Source organism: Marmota flaviventris, chromosome 9 (assembly GCF_047511675.1).
Source record: "Marmota flaviventris isolate mMarFla1 chromosome 9, mMarFla1.hap1, whole genome shotgun sequence".
Lineage (NCBI taxonomy): Eukaryota > Metazoa > Chordata > Mammalia > Rodentia > Sciuridae > Marmota > Marmota flaviventris.
The window spans coordinates 49,308,811-49,326,370 of NC_092506.1; the positions used below are offsets into that span (position 1 = coordinate 49,308,811).

At 39.6% G+C, this 17,560-nt stretch overlaps 1 protein-coding gene across 1 annotated transcript in view; it reads right to left on the reverse strand.

Annotated features, from left to right (window-relative positions):
- Positions 1-17,560, reverse strand: part of Spon1 (spondin 1) — a 264,182-nt gene that overhangs the window by 139,223 nt on the left and 107,399 nt on the right. The window contains exons 4-5 of the mRNA XM_027942322.2: positions 15,945-16,018; positions 11,078-11,200 (exon numbers count right to left, since the gene is read on the reverse strand). Of these exons, the coding sequence (XP_027798123.2) occupies positions 11,078-11,200; positions 15,945-16,018 (197 nt within the window). The remainder of the gene's footprint in view (positions 1-11,077; positions 11,201-15,944; positions 16,019-17,560) is intronic.

The window sequence follows — 17,560 nt, forward strand, 5'->3', positions numbered from 1 at the left end:
ATGGAAGTACTGATGTAACGTGGCAGGCACATTCTGCCACTTATTTGCAAGAGTTGACATATGGAGGTGAAACACACAGAACTATGTGGAGAGAGAAATGGTGAAGCAAATGTGGTAAAATGCTAACAATTGCAGAATCTGGGTGAAGGATAATCAGAGTTCCCTACAGGATTAGAAGTTATTTAAAAATAAAAGGTTATGGCAAATCCCTCTCAGTGGTTGAAATAAACAGCACAGTAGTTGGGATAAAAGCAGGATGGTTAACACTAAAGAAAGAATGAGTGATCTGGGGGACCAAGTTGAGGACCCTCCTAAAGGAAAGAACACATGAAGTAGGACCTATGTGTTTTGAAGAGATGAGTAGATTTCATATCTGAGTAGCTGGAGGCCCAGAAAGAGAGAAAAGAAGAGGAAAGGAAATATTTGACCTTCAAAAAAATCCCCAACTCTCCCAGAATTAAAAGAAGAGGAATAGCTTCATACTGAAAGGACCTATAAAACAGAAAACCATTTTTTAAAAAAGAAAAAAAAAATTCACACCCAGTCACATTAATAGTGAGAAGTAAGACTGTTAAGGAGACAAACAGGTAGAAAAAATGGGAAAGTACAGAGAAGAGACGACTTGAAAGAAACTAGAATCCGACTGATATCAGACTTTCAAAGAGCTGGATATCAGAATATGATGTTTTATAATATAAAAGGAAATGGTTTTGAACCTAGGTCTCATGTCCAGCTATATGTCATTTAAACGTAAGAACGTAATACAAATATTCTCAGTTGTATAAAGCTGAAGGGGGTTTGCCTGGGGAAGATTTATTGTCAGCACATTCTTACAAGAAAAACTCAAATAAGAGGAATGTTAAAAAGCAAGGCGTGATCAAGGCTGTAGCAAAATTTGTGGTTGTGTAGAAAAGCAAAGACGAAAGAAAAGAGAAAAAAAAATATCCATAACAATCAACAAATACAAGCCAATCAAAATGAAATATGCATTTGAGTAGAGGGATGGTAGAGACCAGGGGAATTTGAGAGCATGCAAAGTACTAATTTTATTTAGGAGAAGATGTTGCTGTAACATACTGATGAAGTCCACAGAGATGAACAGATATGGGTATGTGTCTTATGCTAAAGGCGACTCCCATAAGAACACAAAAAATGAATCAGATTATTTTTAAACCAGCAGAAGCAGACTTAATTTAGGCACTTTAAAGAAAAGAGTTTAAAAAAAAAAAGATCATATAATCAGAAAACATAAAATAAGATGGCAGAAAAATTATAGTATGACAGTAATCACAATAACTCTGGGATAAATGGAATCAAACAAACAAAAAAACCAAATAAAACCAGAGGGGCTTTGTATGGACCAATGATGCTCATGTGTCATGAAGTGAACAAAATATCCCTTGGCACCTGAGGTGGAATAAGAGAAAAAGGCTTTCTAAAGTAAATTTCCGCTAGGTTATTAAAAAAAAAAATCCTCAGTAAACAAAGCAGAAATTACATACTCTGTACTCTCTAATCCAGACAAAATGAGGAAACAAAATTAAGAACAACAATAGTTGACAAAAAACAAACAAACAAACAAACTCTGATTGCTTGGGATTTTTATAATACTTTGCCAATAAATAGGTATGTTGAAAAGATAAAGTGCACACAGGCGCTCTATGGAACAATGGAAATGAGGACACGTATGAAAATCTCTGGGAAAAGCTCAGGGCTCAACAAAGAAGCAGCTTCCCAGCCCTAAGTGTCTCTGTTATTAATAAAAACAATGATGATAAAAAAGCAGGAAAATCAATATGAAAGTAAACAATATAAAAATTTACCAAAGGAACCAAAGGACAGTCCAAAAGGAATAGAAAAGGTTGGGATATAGAAAAGCAGATAGATATATATATTAGGAAAGGGATACCAAGAGCATTATTTAACCAACTACTGAAACTTAGTTGACAGAGTTAACCCTTGTAAATTTAGTCAGAAAAGAAAGGAGAATGATTTCACTATGTCTATGGTCATATACTAAAGACTATGAAAACCTGAATTAAAAAGATGATTTTTTTTAAGGAAAGAAATTCTAAAACAAACACAAAAAAGCCTGTAGGTACCAAAAGTTAATGAAAAAACTGGAAGAGGGCTGCCGGTGAGGACAGGAGGGCTGAGTGTGGACAACGCCTTCAGGGAATCTGTAATGAATACAAGTGGGTAGGGAACAACTAACCAATTTATTCCATGGTCTTGAGACTAAAGTCAAATAAGAGTAGAAAGAAAAATTAAAAAATTAAGTTGGCTATGGGGGCACGTGCCTGTAATCCAACCTATTTAGGAGGTTGAGGCAGGAGGATTTCAAGTTTGAAACTTTGAGAGACCCTGTCTTGAGATAAAAAATAAAAGGGCTGGGGGTGTAGCTCAGCGATAGAACACCTTTGGGTTCAATCCCCAGCATGGAGGAAAAAACTCAGAAAATATACACCTATTTCATTCTTACATGTAGATGTGAAGAATTTAGAGACAAGACAGGCCTGTGACCACTTCAAAGGAGAGACCTGTGACCTATGACCACTTCAAAGGAGAGACCCTGTAAGAAAGACTGGGTCAGATAGACCTGATTCAAAGCTTGCTTCCCTCACAGATTTGCTCATTGCTAACCTTACCGGGACTCAGTTTCTTCTTCTGTAAACAGAGAACATGGTATTCATCTCATGGGGCTAAAGAAAAATATGGAGAAAATGTATGCAAAAATTAATATAATGTCTTGTCACAAGCACGTAATATTGGAAGATGCTGATTATGCATGTATACTAAAGGGAATAAAACACCATAATTAAGTCAGATTCATCACAGAGTAGTCTAGCAAATGGAAAACTAGTAATTATAATACTCACAAGAGACTAAATAGTAACAATTATATGTTCATATCAATAAGTGGCATTTGAAAACTCCGAAATCCATTAAAAAATGCAAAGAAGGCATCTATATTTAACATTGAAGCCAACAGTCAACACTGTAATTAAGAGATATTAAAGGCATTGTAAATACAAACAGAAGTGAAGCAAGTCTGTCCATTTTTACCATTATGATTTAAAATTGTAAAGGAGTTCTTGTCAATGAATAAGAGGGAGACCGTACAAATAACAGAAGAGTAATCAGAAAAAAATAAAAAGACAAACCCATTACAGGCAAATTGTGATTGATTACTTATGTAATCTGAGAAATCTTGGGTAGAGGCATTAAGGAAAAAGCATACAGGTACAATAAAAGTTACTAATGATCAATAACATTCTTCTATACTAATTATAACCTGTCAGAAAACATAATGAAAACTGGAAACCTCATTCATAATAATAACAAACACAAAGTAGTCCAAGGCATTAACTTCATGAGGGATGTATAAGAAAGAAACTGTACAGCTTTCACGGGAGAAAGAGAATCATTTATGAAAAATTATAATTTATTCAAGTTTTAGTTTTTACAGAAATTGCAGATATTTTTAAAGTAGGGAAACATGATCCATGCAAATGCATTCCCCATTCTTAAAGAGTCTCCTTTTAGGTAAAAGTCTAGAAAACACCTGCCTAACAAGCAAGTACTGAGGTGTCCGTCCAGAGCAAGGCTCCTGTGAATGTTCTGGGTGAGACGAGAACCCAGGTTGGTAAAGGGAGAGGGGATTTAGAAGACATGGGAATGGGAACTGAGTTGGCATCTGAGTTTAGCCACAGATCCAGAGAAAAGACAGCCCATGTGGATGTCTCCACGTCCTGGAAAAGCAATGTGGGGAAGCAGCATTGGAGCCATCTGGGAGAGTAAGGTGAGTGGGTCAGAGAAGGTGGCAGTACAGCAGGCAAGCATAACCCTAGAGGAACCCTGGAGCAGTCAGTGCCCATACTGTATGTTCATTTCGCACATACAGAGTCTAAGAATCAATTCCTGAAAATGTGGGGCATTGCTGTCCCACAGGAAACAGATGGCATCATCAAATGGGGTAAGAGAGGATAGATTGGTGTAGGGACAATTTACAAGGGCACAGCAGGGTTAAAGGAAAGCAGTAAAGGAAGGTGGAGCTCTCAGGGGTGGTGAGCACCTGTTATGGTTTGGATGTGAGGTGTCCCCCAAAAGTTCACCTGTGAGATAATGCAAGAGGGTTTGGAGGAGAAATGATGGGGTTACGAGAGCCTTAACTAAATCAGTGAATTGATCACCTAATGGGATTAACCGAGTGGTAACTGAAGGCCGGTGGGGTGTGGCTGGATGAGGTCAGTCATTGGGATATATATTTGTTTTTTTGTGGTGCTGGGGATTGAACCCAGGACCTTGTGCATGCAAGGCAAGCACTCTACCAACTGAGCTATATCCTCAGCTAGGGATATATATTTATATCTGGCCCTTGGAGAGATATCTCTCTATCTCTCTCTCTCTCCTTTCTTATCATCATGCGAGTTTGCCACACTCTTCTGCCATGATGTTCAGCCTCACCTTGAGCTCCAAGGAATGAAGCCTGCTATCTCTGGATTGAGACCTCTGAAACCTTGAGCACCCAAATAAACTTTTCCTTCCCTAAAATTGTGCTGGTTGGGTCCTTTAGTCACAGCAAAATGAAAAAGCTGACTAAAACAGCACCGCTAAACTTGAAATGTTTCCCTACAGGAATCAGGAAGGAGAGCTGCAGCTGGAAGAGAGGGTAGCTGGACAGAAGTTGTGGCTCTGGAAGAGGACTGCCCACCTTCAGCCTCCACAGGGAGGGACAGAAGGAGGTGGCTTGGGGATAGTGAAGTTAGATTGGGAAAGGAAGCCTATAGTCAGTCACATGTTATCACTGTTCTAGGCTCTGTACTAAGGAAGCCCACAAATGGTTGGTTTTATTCATAAATGAGAAGAAACTAAGCAAGCTAAATATTATTAAGCTAACAATTATTCCCAAGGCAATTTTTGGATTTAATGCAACTCCACTTAACATTCTGACAGGATCCTTTACAAGCTTGATGACATGATTTCAAAAATCATTTGTAAAAATAGAAAGACAATAATACTGAGGAATATTTTAAAAAGAAAAGGCACCTCCATTTCTAAGCCAGACACGTGGCTTATCAGCTTTGATGCTTCTCTCTCTCCCTTACTCCTCCGCATCCAATCCATGACAAAATCTGCTGCTGACAGATAGGCCCATTTACTATCTCCCCCATCACCAGCTCCACCACCACGGTCCAAGCCCGGCCATCACTGCTGACTCATGGCAATGTCCTCCTAACCCACCTTCTCACACACCACTGACCCCATCCAATCTGCTCTCCATGTGATGGCCACATATGGTCCCCTCTCTCTCCCCTGGCCTAACCTCTTCAGTAGCTTTTCATTGCTCATCTCCTTCCATTCTTTCTTTCCTTAACTCATTTTCAAACTGCTTCTTGCATTCATGCAACACAATTTATTGAGAACTTCAATGTGCCAGACAACGAGCAAGGCCCTGGAGAGATAATGAGCAAAATTAGACTTTGATTCATGCCACCTCCCTAGTGATTTAAAGACAAAGGACAATAAACATTAAAAAAAAAAAAAAAGATTCAAGTGTGTTAATAATTTCAACCAAGACCAATTTAAAATAATAAGATTAATTTTTTATGACCATCAAATTGGCCGAATCCAAACAAGAAAAGCTTAAATTGAATGCTGAGAAATAGATATTTTGTTCATTATGGTTAACATGGTGAATCAATACAAATGTTTCAGAGACGAATCCGGCAAGCAATCTCAAGTCAAAAAAAAAAAAAAAAAAATCCCACATCCTTTGAGCCAGCAGTCTTACTCTTGGGAAATTATTTCAAGGAAATAATTTCAAGAAAAGGGGAAGGGTGGAGGAGACTTTACAGACAAAGTTTTTACTGCAGTACTCTCTAAGCTAGCAAAAGATCTGACATCAACCTGAAAGGTCAATAAAAGAAGAGATGGATAAATGGTTTGGAGTAAACTGCCGTAATAAATTATGATTATGAAAGGAAAATCAAGTGCAAAAAGTAGGACTCAGTATGTTTGAATGTGAAGTAGGTACTCGGTCAGTGGATGGATATGTAAAGGAATAAAAATAGTTGCCAAGTGTTAAAGCGATGGTTTTTCAAGTGATTGGATGCAATAAATTTTAAAGGTAAGTGACCCAACAGAGAAGATGGTTGAATTTCATTGTAAAATTAACTTTGATTATGTAGAGTATATTTCCCAGTGGCCATATCAATATTTTAAGTAACACAATAATGGGATTCTGGATAAATATTCTTTTCATCAATATGTACTTTTAAAACAGTATTGAATGGCTGGGGGTCATATGCCTTCCATTGTCTAGGAAGATGACAGAGTTTCTACGAGATGGAAGCATTTGTCAAAAAAACCCAGGAGCTGTATGCAAGCTGGAGACCAATGAGAGTCAGTAGTTGGTAGGAAGCTCCCAATTCTGTGGCAAAGACTGGGCATATCTCCAGACCTTGGGACATCCTGATGTGCCTGGTCACCTTGTTCCTGGGAAGCAACTGCTCCTATAGTTCCTGTGCCTGGGAACTAGACTGACAGTACCTAGAGCAGATGCTGCAGGAGCTTGCAGTTTTCCTAGTGCTTCAGGAATCAGGAATTCCATCAGGCTCAGCAAATCTACTCCTTCTCTTTCTGACATCTAGTTAGGATTTCCGCAGAGTAGGTCTTTCTACAGTGGGCCCAGCAGTTCAGTGTGGTACAGAATTTGGTACCAGTTGAGTTTCGTGTCTGTATAGCCAACCCTTATTAAAAGATGCTTTGTGTTTAAGACATTTAATTTTACTGTAGAGGACAGATTGCCTCATGACAGACCCCAGAGGAAGACAAAAGGAAATCAGGATCTTAGCTCTGATTTTGGTGGGGACCCTTGCTGGCTATGTGATCTGAGCATGATTTCTTTGTGTTTCACATTTTTTGTTTGTTTGTTTGTTTGTTTTTCCCATTACAAAATTAGGAGGTAAACTTATATGATCCAAGCTTAAAAAGGATTTCTAGATCTTCTTGATTGGGAATATATTAAGAGGATCTCACTATTTCCGGATGGCCAGCAGAGATTTAGGTCATTAAAAGGAAGGCCAGTGGCCATTTAGGCCATTCTCCCACCTCCCTTTCACCGCATCTACTCTCCAGAGTGGGAACTGCAGAGTGCTCTGTACTCCAATGGAGGGAACCCCAGAAATAGCATTTGGAACGAATGTTTTGCACCATGATTGAGAAGAATCACCTGCAGATGTGGCCCACTGTACCAAATGGTTGAAAATACAGGTGGTGCTCAACCCTCCCTGTTGCTCAACCCTCCATGATGAATCTCAAGTTTCTCAGAAAGTAAGAGCACCTTAAGTTGCTATCTTATCCTATCACAGAGGTTCTTAAAGTGTGATTCACAGAGCCCTGAGGACCCCAAGACGCTTTTGGAGGTCTGAAAGGTGAAAAATATTTTCATAGTAATATTAAGACATAATTTGCTTTTTGCTGTGTGCTGACATTACTGCTGGCACTGAGCACGGGTCAAGGTAGTGGCCCTGAACTGTCAGCACTCAATGTTTCTTCACTGCCACTGACTCACAGTAGACAACAGAAAAGTTAGTTTCACACAAGAATGTCCCTGATGAAACAATAAAAATGATTAATTTTATTAAATCTCTACCTTTTAGTGCACATCTTTTTATTATTCTGTGTGACTAACTGGGAAATATGCAAAAGCACTTCTGCTGTATATGAAGTACTCTTATTGTCCCAAATGAAAGCACTTATGTGTTCTTTGAGGTGCAAGCTGGAATAGTTGCCTTTTTCTGTAATAAAACATAATTTTTACATGAAAGAACAAATGACAGACAAGTCATGGTTATTCAGACTTGGGAATGAGGCAGAAATTTTCTCAAAAATGAAGTGTGCCTGTCACTTCAAGGAAAACAGCTGATGGGTACTTTTTGACAATGATAAAATTTAAGATTTCAATAAAAAATCAGAATCTTGGACAACCTGAATGCATTCTATGAATTTGATAGCTTTGCAACACCTAAACACTCTTCAGATGAGGGTTTTCATATTGTTTAATGAACGGTCTCGGCATTTGGATGATCTGTATAATTCAATAAACCAATAATTTCCAAATGAACAATCTATGATGTTATCAAATTCCATTCAAGGTGGAAGGTAAGCAATGCATTTTAGTGTAACCCAGTACAAATCCATTGACATAGTTTCATATTCCACAGTATAATTGGCCTTTAAAAATAATCATTTGTAGAGTTGGTTGTAGTATGTGGCATGGTATTAAAGATGATTTATATTTGTTTGGAAAGGCTATTAAAATACTCTTCCCATTTCCAGTTATGTATCTGTGTGAGGTGGAATTTTCTCCCTGTACTTCAACCAAAAACATACCACAATAGACTGAAAGCAGAAACAAAGGTGAATGAGAATCTGTGAGTCTTCTATTAAGCCAGTCATTTAAAAAACTGGCAGAAATGTGAAACAATGCTTTTTTACTAACTTTCTTTTGTTATGGACAGCATAGTAATTTTTATAAAATGTTTTACTTACGTCAACTTCTAATGAGTTTATTAATAATTTACTATATATTACTTTTTAAAACTAATTAATCAATATTTTAAAATTCGTTTCAATTTTTGATATGGTGAACACACATAAACAAAAATATGTTGAAGTTCTCAGTAATTTTTAAGCAGATAAAAGGGGTTCTGGGAATAAAATGCTAGAGAATCACTGTTGTAAGATCCCTGCAGAAAAAGTGGTGTTTTGGATGACTGATTAACAAAGGAAGAGGGGGATTTGGTGTCTTTCAGTTGGCACTGGTGTAGGGAAGCTTCTCTGTGTTTGGTGACAGGATTGGTTATCAAGACAGGATCTGCAGCAACAAAAGGAAATTTACCTGCTACCTAAGACTGATAGAAATCATTTTGGGGAACAGAGATTTCAAGGTCCTGAGGTGACCTTCCCTGTTCTCTTCCAAGTGTTTCCAGTTCTCTGAATGTTCAAGTTCACGCCTTTCCCTCCAAGGAAAGGACAGTCCAGCCTACAGTCCCTGTTCAGTGCTGGCCATCTTGACTAGGTGAAGGCTAGACACTTGCTTCCCAGGACATAGTAAAGCCACTCTGAGCTCAGAAGTTGGTGCCTGGTCCTGGTCCTCATCCTGGCTGGCTTTTGTCCTGGAAGACTTCTCAGTCCGGTGGGGAAGAAAGGCTCCTGAAGAAATAACTGCAGTATGATATGATAAATGCTATTCTGTATATAGTGATGAAATTGTCCAACCAAAAATTAGGATACGATCTGACAGTATAACGTAATATCTGATAGTGGAACAATCTGGGGAAACTAGAACTTGTGTCTGCTATATTTATTAAGAAACTTCCAGCAACTCCACTGAAATTCTCTGCAGATTTGTATTTCATTTGCCCCAAAGACCCAGAAACAATGGTTTTGTACCCCATCCCCCCACCAATTCTGGGAAATGATGGTGGCAGAATAGAAAAGGGCAAAAAAAAAAAAAATCTTAGAATCACAAAGGATGAGTAATGGCCCCCTAACATTTTATTTCCTCTGGTTAGTGGATAGAGGCCTGTAGGAAATTTTTTCCAACATACTTGTTCCAAGTGGTTTTCTCCTCCAGGCAGAGAGTCCAAGTTTGTTCACACAGGTCTCCCACACCAGCTGAGGCACATCAGGCTGAATCCCAGAGTCAGAAGATTGAACTAGGCTTCTAAGATCCCAAGCCTCGAATGTACGTGGGTAAAATTAAACAATAGGGCTCTTGATCTGCCAAGAAATGTTGGAGTCCCCCCTGGGTGGGCTGTTTGGGGACCAGGAAGGTTCTGGTCTGGCTTGGGTCTTCTGAAGTTCCAACCATGTGCCCCTTTTCTCCCTTTTCCTCTGGGGCTTGGCTCAAATTCCTCTTTTTAATCTCTTTCTGCCATTCCCACGGGGCCTTCCCAGCTGTGGTAACTCCAAAGTGAAATGCGCAGGAACAAAACAGACAAAGAGCAGAAAAAAACCTGCTCAGTGCCACACATGGACCTTCTGCCCCCCACAGCCAGAGAGAACGGGTAAGCTCAGGCCTAAAGACAACCCAAACTGAAGGCAAGACAAAGAGCCTGGCAAACCCTTGTTTGAGACTCGGACCCACCACTTACATTTGACTCTGGGCAAATCATGATATCTCTCTGGTCCCCAGTGAGCTTAACCACAAAACCAAGTTATTTTGAGAATTCAATGACATTACATATGTGAAAATGCTTGGTACATGGTAGGTTCACTACTCATAGTTAAAACGTTTTACTTCCTTCTGTGTGATGGTTTGATTAACATCTGGACTATTCTTTGAGTGGAATGAGAACCTACACGGAATCTTTTTTGATTCACTCTTATATCTCCAGAGTTTAACAGAGTGCCTGGCACATGTTATGGTTTTAAAATTTATTTACTTATTTATCTTGCAGTACTGGGCATCATGTTGGGCTTTTTTTTTTTTTTTTGAGACAACTGTCTCAGAAACAGGGATAGGGAAGGTCCTGATTAAGGATCTACTCCTAACTAGCAATTTTGGGGTCTCCTGATTTCTCTCATGGATTGATATTGGCTATCTAGAGCATGATGTCATGAAGAAATTGAAAGGTGGCATCTGGAACCAGTAGGGAAGAGGCTGACAGATTGCCAGCCGTCACCTGCTTGAGGATGTTGCTGATGTTGATTTGTGGAGTCAAGAGCAAGTCACTTTACCAGCTGTTTTCGGCACAAAGGCCTGTTTGTAATTATGGATTATAATTGAAGACTGAGATTACCAAATGCCTGTCCTGAAGAGAAGTAGCATGACTATTAGAAAGAGTTTTTAAATCACAGATTAAAAACACAACAATGCTATGCAAAGAAGCAAACAGCATATCACTACTCCATCTGCCTGTCTTAATGAATTTACTTACTTGAAATGCACGTTTCATGAATCAATTGATAACGGTGAGCAGAATTGACACATTTCAGCTTGTCTGTCCCACATTCAGAACTCTGACAACCTGTACTCCCTCAACCCACAAAGTAGCTCTCTACTTACGAGGGTAATCCTTTGGATGTGTCTTCTCAGACCAATTTCCATAGAATGTGAGTCTGTACTTGGCAGTTCCACAGGCACAGCAGTCTAAGATTGGCTTGTCAGTCACCCCATCAAATGTGGAATCTGAAACAGAAAAATCCCCGAGTTAGGAAGCCAAAAAGGTCCTTCTATATGGCAGTGCCATCTTGATTTGTCTTATCTTTAACTTCTAAAAAAAGAAGATGAAGTACAGTTTTCATCGATTTGTAAGACTCAGGAACCAGGTCAGTACTTGGGCTACAAAGGATTTTTGTAGACCTCTGAGAACGAAAACTAGATTTTGAAAAAAAATAACATCAGAGCTTGTGTTTGAATAATTTTGAGGATCTCTCTGGGACCAATAGGGCAGAATCTTTGAGACAAAGGCGGGGTCTTGGAAAACTAGGGATAAAATGTACTCAGATATCCTTCCATCCCTCTTCTAATGGGATTTTCCTACCAAATTTTCAGAGGGATACACATGTGTGTTTTATCCAAGAAATATTATCCAGGGCCAAAATGTCTAGACCTGAGGGAGAGGCTTTGAAGGACAGCAGTAAGAACAAGTAGAGAGACAGAAAGAACAGCTGAAAAAAAAGTTTGTTTTTTTTTTTTTTAAATTGCCATGTAGTCACCTCACTTCTTATCATGCTTTCAGAGACTGTACTGGGAGGGGTGGGGGTTGGAAATATGTTCATAGGTTCAGGTTTACTTCTGAGTATAGAAGCAGCCAGGAAAAACTTCAGCTTCTCTCTCCACCCCCATTTTTTAGCTGTGAATAGCTGATAAGTAGGGAAGGAGAGATTACATGAATAAATTCAGTATTTCCGATTGTCAAACCCACATTCCTAACTTTGCCTTGTTGCTTTTAGTCTGTTCTGCTTCCTACAAGATGAAAACAATGACTACAGATGCAGCTTGCTGCAATAGCTTTTTCTTTAGTTTCCCTAGCAGTATTCACATAAGTCTTTTTTTTTTTTTGCAAGTTGGACATTTATTCTTTAATATTACACAAAGAACATCAACAAAGAGCATAAAATAATTTTCAATGTCAGAAAGAGCATTTTGCAGATCTTCCTTTGGGAATTCACTGGGTTCATTGGGTTTGAACATGCAAAATAAGTGATGGTTGATGTGAATTCTAGGTTCTAGGATGGAGAAAAAACTATGGGATGTGGTAATAATAACTGCCGTGCATTGATTCCCTGTATATGCTGATCCCTCTCCATACGTCGTCTCATTTATTCTCATAATCTTAAGAGGTAAGTACTTTGGTTATCCCCATTTTACCAACTGGTAAACTGAGATGGATTAGGAAATGTACTCAAGATCACCCAGAGCTAGCGAGTAGTGCAGACCCAGGTCTTTGGGGGTCCAGACCCCATTCCCTTAGTCTCTGTATTCTGTCATTCCAGGAAAGTCATCAGGATTTGTCTACATAAACAATGAGATTTAAAAAAATAATTGGGGGTTGTTTCTGTTTAGCTTTTTCCAAATGAGGAACAGTGCATTTAAAAAATTACCTCCCGCTATAGCTTCAGGATTTCCAAACAACTCCCAAAATGAGGACTGCAAAAACTCAAAGTGGAAATAATTGACTACTTTTTGTACACTTAGGAAAGGCCAGAGCATTCTCAGCACCTAGGAGCAAGTACACGCACCTCCCCACCTCCCACCATATGTGCATGGAGCCTGGATCTAATTCCTGGGTGAACCACTTTGATCTTTCAGGGACAAACCCCATAGAATATATTTCAGGAAAGGCAGCATGAACAAGTAACTCCTGAAGACTTTGTCTTCAAAGACTTTTTCATTCCCATTATGATCAACTATAGTGTAAAAAACCAAAACTAGCTTTGAGAAATGAATTCAGAACTAAGAGCTACATGCTGGGGTTTTGATTGTAGCAACCATCTATGGTTAAACAAGGCAGCAGTCATCTCTGGTGGACCTCCAATAAGGCCAGTTGGTAGCGTTACCTTATCAAAAGGGCTTTCAGATTTAGGTGCTAAAGTTAAAGAGATTTCAAGGATTTAAAGAAATGCATTTATAATGAACCTTTTGGAATTCCAAAGGAAATTTAGCCTTCATCTAAAAATTAAATTTCGAGGTTTGAAAACGAGTCTTTCCTACTGAGGAAAAACCTACTGATAATGAACCAGGCTTTCAAAGGGTGGTGAGGAGGAGCCCCAGTCTGTTCCCTGCAGGACCACAGCAGGGCTGCCAGGTGCAGGTAACTTCAGGCAGGAACAAGGCTGAGTTTCCCTTCCTCCCCACCTCTACTCTTAATCCCTTGCCTTCTCTGCATTCTTTGTTCTTCTTTCCTTTTTCTTCTTTTCCCCCATCTCTGCTCATGTGCCGCTGTCTTCTGAGTTTCTCTTTATCCTTCCTCCCCTTGGTCTCTCTCCTTGTTTATGACATGGTGTCTGTGTGCATGTTTATTACAGGTCACCTTTTTGAATATTTTATGTTCCTCTCTTCTTAATTGTAAGTAACTTAATGTTTATGTTGCTTTTTAAAAAGTAACAATCTCTATTACTTTTTATCTGTATGGCACTTAATTCTTTCCCTATGGATTAATGGCTTCAATTGGGGGGGAAACAATGAATGACTCCAAGTTTCACGATCCCCTTTCTTGATAGATTTGATTTGACTCAACAAGGAAGCAAAGAATATACAAGACTTTAATGAAAAAGCTGGTGATAATTAAGTGATAATACATATTTTAAAAATCCCTTTGCTCTGTGCTTGCATTTTATACACTTTCTTAAGGTGTGTTGACTGATTTCTTTGTTGGCTGATTTCTTCCTGGGGCTGCTGACTCTGGGGATCATCTACAACTATATCTGATGAGTCTGTGGCCCAGGACCTTTGCCCCTACCCTTTTTTTTTTTCCTTTGGTCTACTATGTTGCCACTGGCTAGTGGCCCTGTATAGAGATGCATGATTAGTCATTTTGATAAGCTCTCTATCTAGGGGAAACAACTAAATATTTGCTATGCCATTTTATTGGCGTTGTATCTATAGAACTTAAGCCCATTTACACCTTAGACAAAGGTTTTACACAACATCTGAATCGAGCCTTTGGAAAGTCCCTTTAGTTAATGATTCCTTTCAGTTACATGGAGATGGGATGTCAGCGAAGTGTCTCCTCAGAACCCTGGAATCCTGGGAATAAAGCTGTCCTCTGACAGACTAACAGAACTACATGCAAAGGAGCGATCAGCCACTTATGGGGGAAGACCAAGAGGTGGCCTATGAATGTGTGATACAGAACCTCCACAACTCCACCCCTCAGTTGGACTTCCCTTCATGGCCAGGGAATCAGTAATAGGATTCACTCAGGAACCACAAGCCTTAAGAGGTGAAAAAGCTCTCTGCTTGGAGAAAGGCTGAGTGACCCTTTGGTTAGTTAAGTATAAGAAGGGAAAGTCCTCAAAGCCATGTATGGTGGTGTCCCCTGGAAACTAGCAAGGAGCCCTAATGGCAAGGTCTGACCCTGAAATGGCAGGTAGGGCAGGGCACCCTCTGACTCCACAATCCTCCACATAGAACTTGGTTGTGCTGCAGCTCATCTGTAGGGAGACAATGCATTGACCTGTCCAAGGGGATTCAAGCTACTGAAATAGGACGTATTTGCTTTGATGGGAGGGTGGTAGTTTAGGACACTTGTGTCAAACCTTTCCTCTACCTCTGTCTTTATGAGGTGAGGAGAGTCATTTAGACTGTTTCTCAGGCTCTTTAACTTTTCAATAGGAATAATATCATCATCTTTACCACATAGGGTTGTCGTGCAGATTACGTGATTAATGCCTATGATATCCTCAGAATAGTGCCTGGCATATAACAAGCACTCAGAAAATATTAGCTATTATTATTATTTCCCCAGATGACCTTTATCAACCTTTCTTAGTAGCTTATGATTTGCTAGAGTTGGAAAAGATTATTTATTCTCCAAAGACCAATTGCTCCAAATGCAAATAAAAGTTCTGCAGAAATGAATAGAAATGAGATAGTTAAGCTGTATAATTATAGAACATCTTCTATTTTTATTTAGTTATCTAATGACTTCTAAACACATTCAGATGTTTAAGGTCTTATTTTTTCTTTTTTACAGTAGATTAATGAACAAACTTTTGGAATCTGCTAACTAAAGCTAACACTTATATAGACAGCATTTACTATGTGCCAAGGAGGCAAGGCACCACTTTACTTAGGTTGTCTTATTGCTAGGAAGGACAGAGACAGATTCAAACTCAGGCCTGATTTGAATCTAGGCCCCTGTTTTAACCTTCCCAGTCTTCTTAGACTCCATGAGCTTTGTCAGAATGTCTCAAAGGAGAGGGGGTTGATGAGCTTGCAAATCTAAGTCCCAGAATCTTGAATGTGATGTAATCACAAGACCAGTGGCTCCATGGCATCCCTGTACCCTGCTGGCCTTTCCTGAGGAAAATCCCCCATATTGTCCAAACGAGTTCCTTGGGGTGATTTTTTTTTCCCCAGAGAACCATTATAGACTTTTTAAAGGTACACAATTGCGCATTCCTTAATTAAGTCCTGTGAGTTATTCCAAGGAACCTCTCCAGAATAATCACTGTTTCACAAAAATAAGACGACGACACCAATACGAGGTACATTATCTCCTACCCAGGGAATCAAGCTGAGTAATTAGAGCTTAAGGCGGATCCAATTATCCACAGCACACAGCCAGATTAAAAATCGGAGCTTCGTGAGAAAGTAGAACCCACGGGGACTCAGAGAGCCCGATCGCCTTAACTCCTGCAGCAGGATGCCTGAACTGAAAGAGCCCCTTCTATTTATCTGCCCCTCCCCACCTGCAAAAACTTACCTTGTTCACAAAGTTTCTTGGTGAGAGAACCTTCATCTTGAAAATAAATGATGCGTTTCTGTACGATGCTGGCCCTGTGGGAAAGAGGACATAGCACGATGGTGAGGATGGTTGCCAGGGATCAGTCAGACATGGTCCTTGTTGGGCCACCAGGGCTCTGTGGCTCTGGGCTAGTCATTCCAGGTCTCTGTGCTTCCGTTTCTTTATACAGAAATTGGCACAATTTCAAATAACTATCTTGTAGTGTTGCTGTGAGAACCATCAGAGAAGGTATGTCAAGAGCTTAGCACATGCCTAGAAGCCACTCAATATTAGTTATTGAGTTGTTGTCAGTAATATTATTATAAGGCAAGAAAGGGAACTAACAGCATTTTCAATACCTTTCTCAATGGTTCGTTTTACTCTACTCTTCATATTAAACCACTGAGGCCATTTATAGATCAACCGAATTCAAATTATAGAAGCATGTCAAATCTCTTCCTGAAGGGGAAAAAAAAAGGAACTTAAAAATATATTTTGATTTGTTCTGAAAATGTCATTCTATATCTTTCCTGAAAGTCTAGACAAAACTGTCTCCTACATTCTGAACAAAGACAACTTCAGCTGTGATCTCTCTCCCTCTTAAACATGTCAAACACAGGCTCTTAGAATTTGGAAAGCATATTTTGAGGTTGAAAGACGACTTACTTTTGGTCAGCACATATTTTCTCTTTAATCTGAAATTGCAGACACTCTACTTCTTTAACTCACTCTGTTGTTTATTTTCAGCTGGCCTTGAAGAGGTTGAATCCTGAAACCCAGTGTTCCAGTAATTTGAAAGTCTACAACACTTAAAGTTGAGACGGTGCCAATAAATCTCGGGCCATTTCTATCGATTCTCTTCAGCAATGGTCCTCAATCAAAAGGTAATTTTCACTTCGATTCACCCTATTTAACAGATAAAGGCGTCCCTCAACTCCATTACAGCTGACCACACTGACTGAGTGCTGGACTCACAGGATCTGCCCTGGGTCACATGACCCCATGCCGAGGGAGGGGCTGTGTGCGTTGAAATCTGTGGAGGACAGAAGCGATTTCCCCGATGGTCTGGGCCAAGGCCAAGGCCAAGATGACTTTCCAAAGAAATGTCTCCTTGACATCCAGGCTTACACAAAAGAACACAATTCAAACCAGCCTACAGATGTCTTTTATGGTCTTTCTCCACCCAAGAGAGATGAGATGTTGAAATAAATGAATGAAATATGCTTCCTGTCTACACAAAGCTACTTTGATGATTATCCATTCTATGGACCATTAAGTGGGAAAGTTTCCTCAGACCAAGAGAATAATATTCACCCCCCACCAACACCACCACCAAGCCAAATAACAAAGCCTTTTGTTAGAGCACTGGTCATCTACCAGCCTTTCAGAGTATCCCTACCCTGTGCCTGGAAGGACCCCTGGAGGACAAGGAGCAGGCTTGGTGGGAAGTACCCCAGGCCCCACACTCTTGCTTCAACCAAAGGCGCCATCCTTATTTCAACCACAGTAGTTTCCTCTCCATTTGTCTTCCTGCTGTATTTATTTATTTATTTATTTATCCCCCCCACCCTTTCTCTCTTTTTCTTTTTCAACAT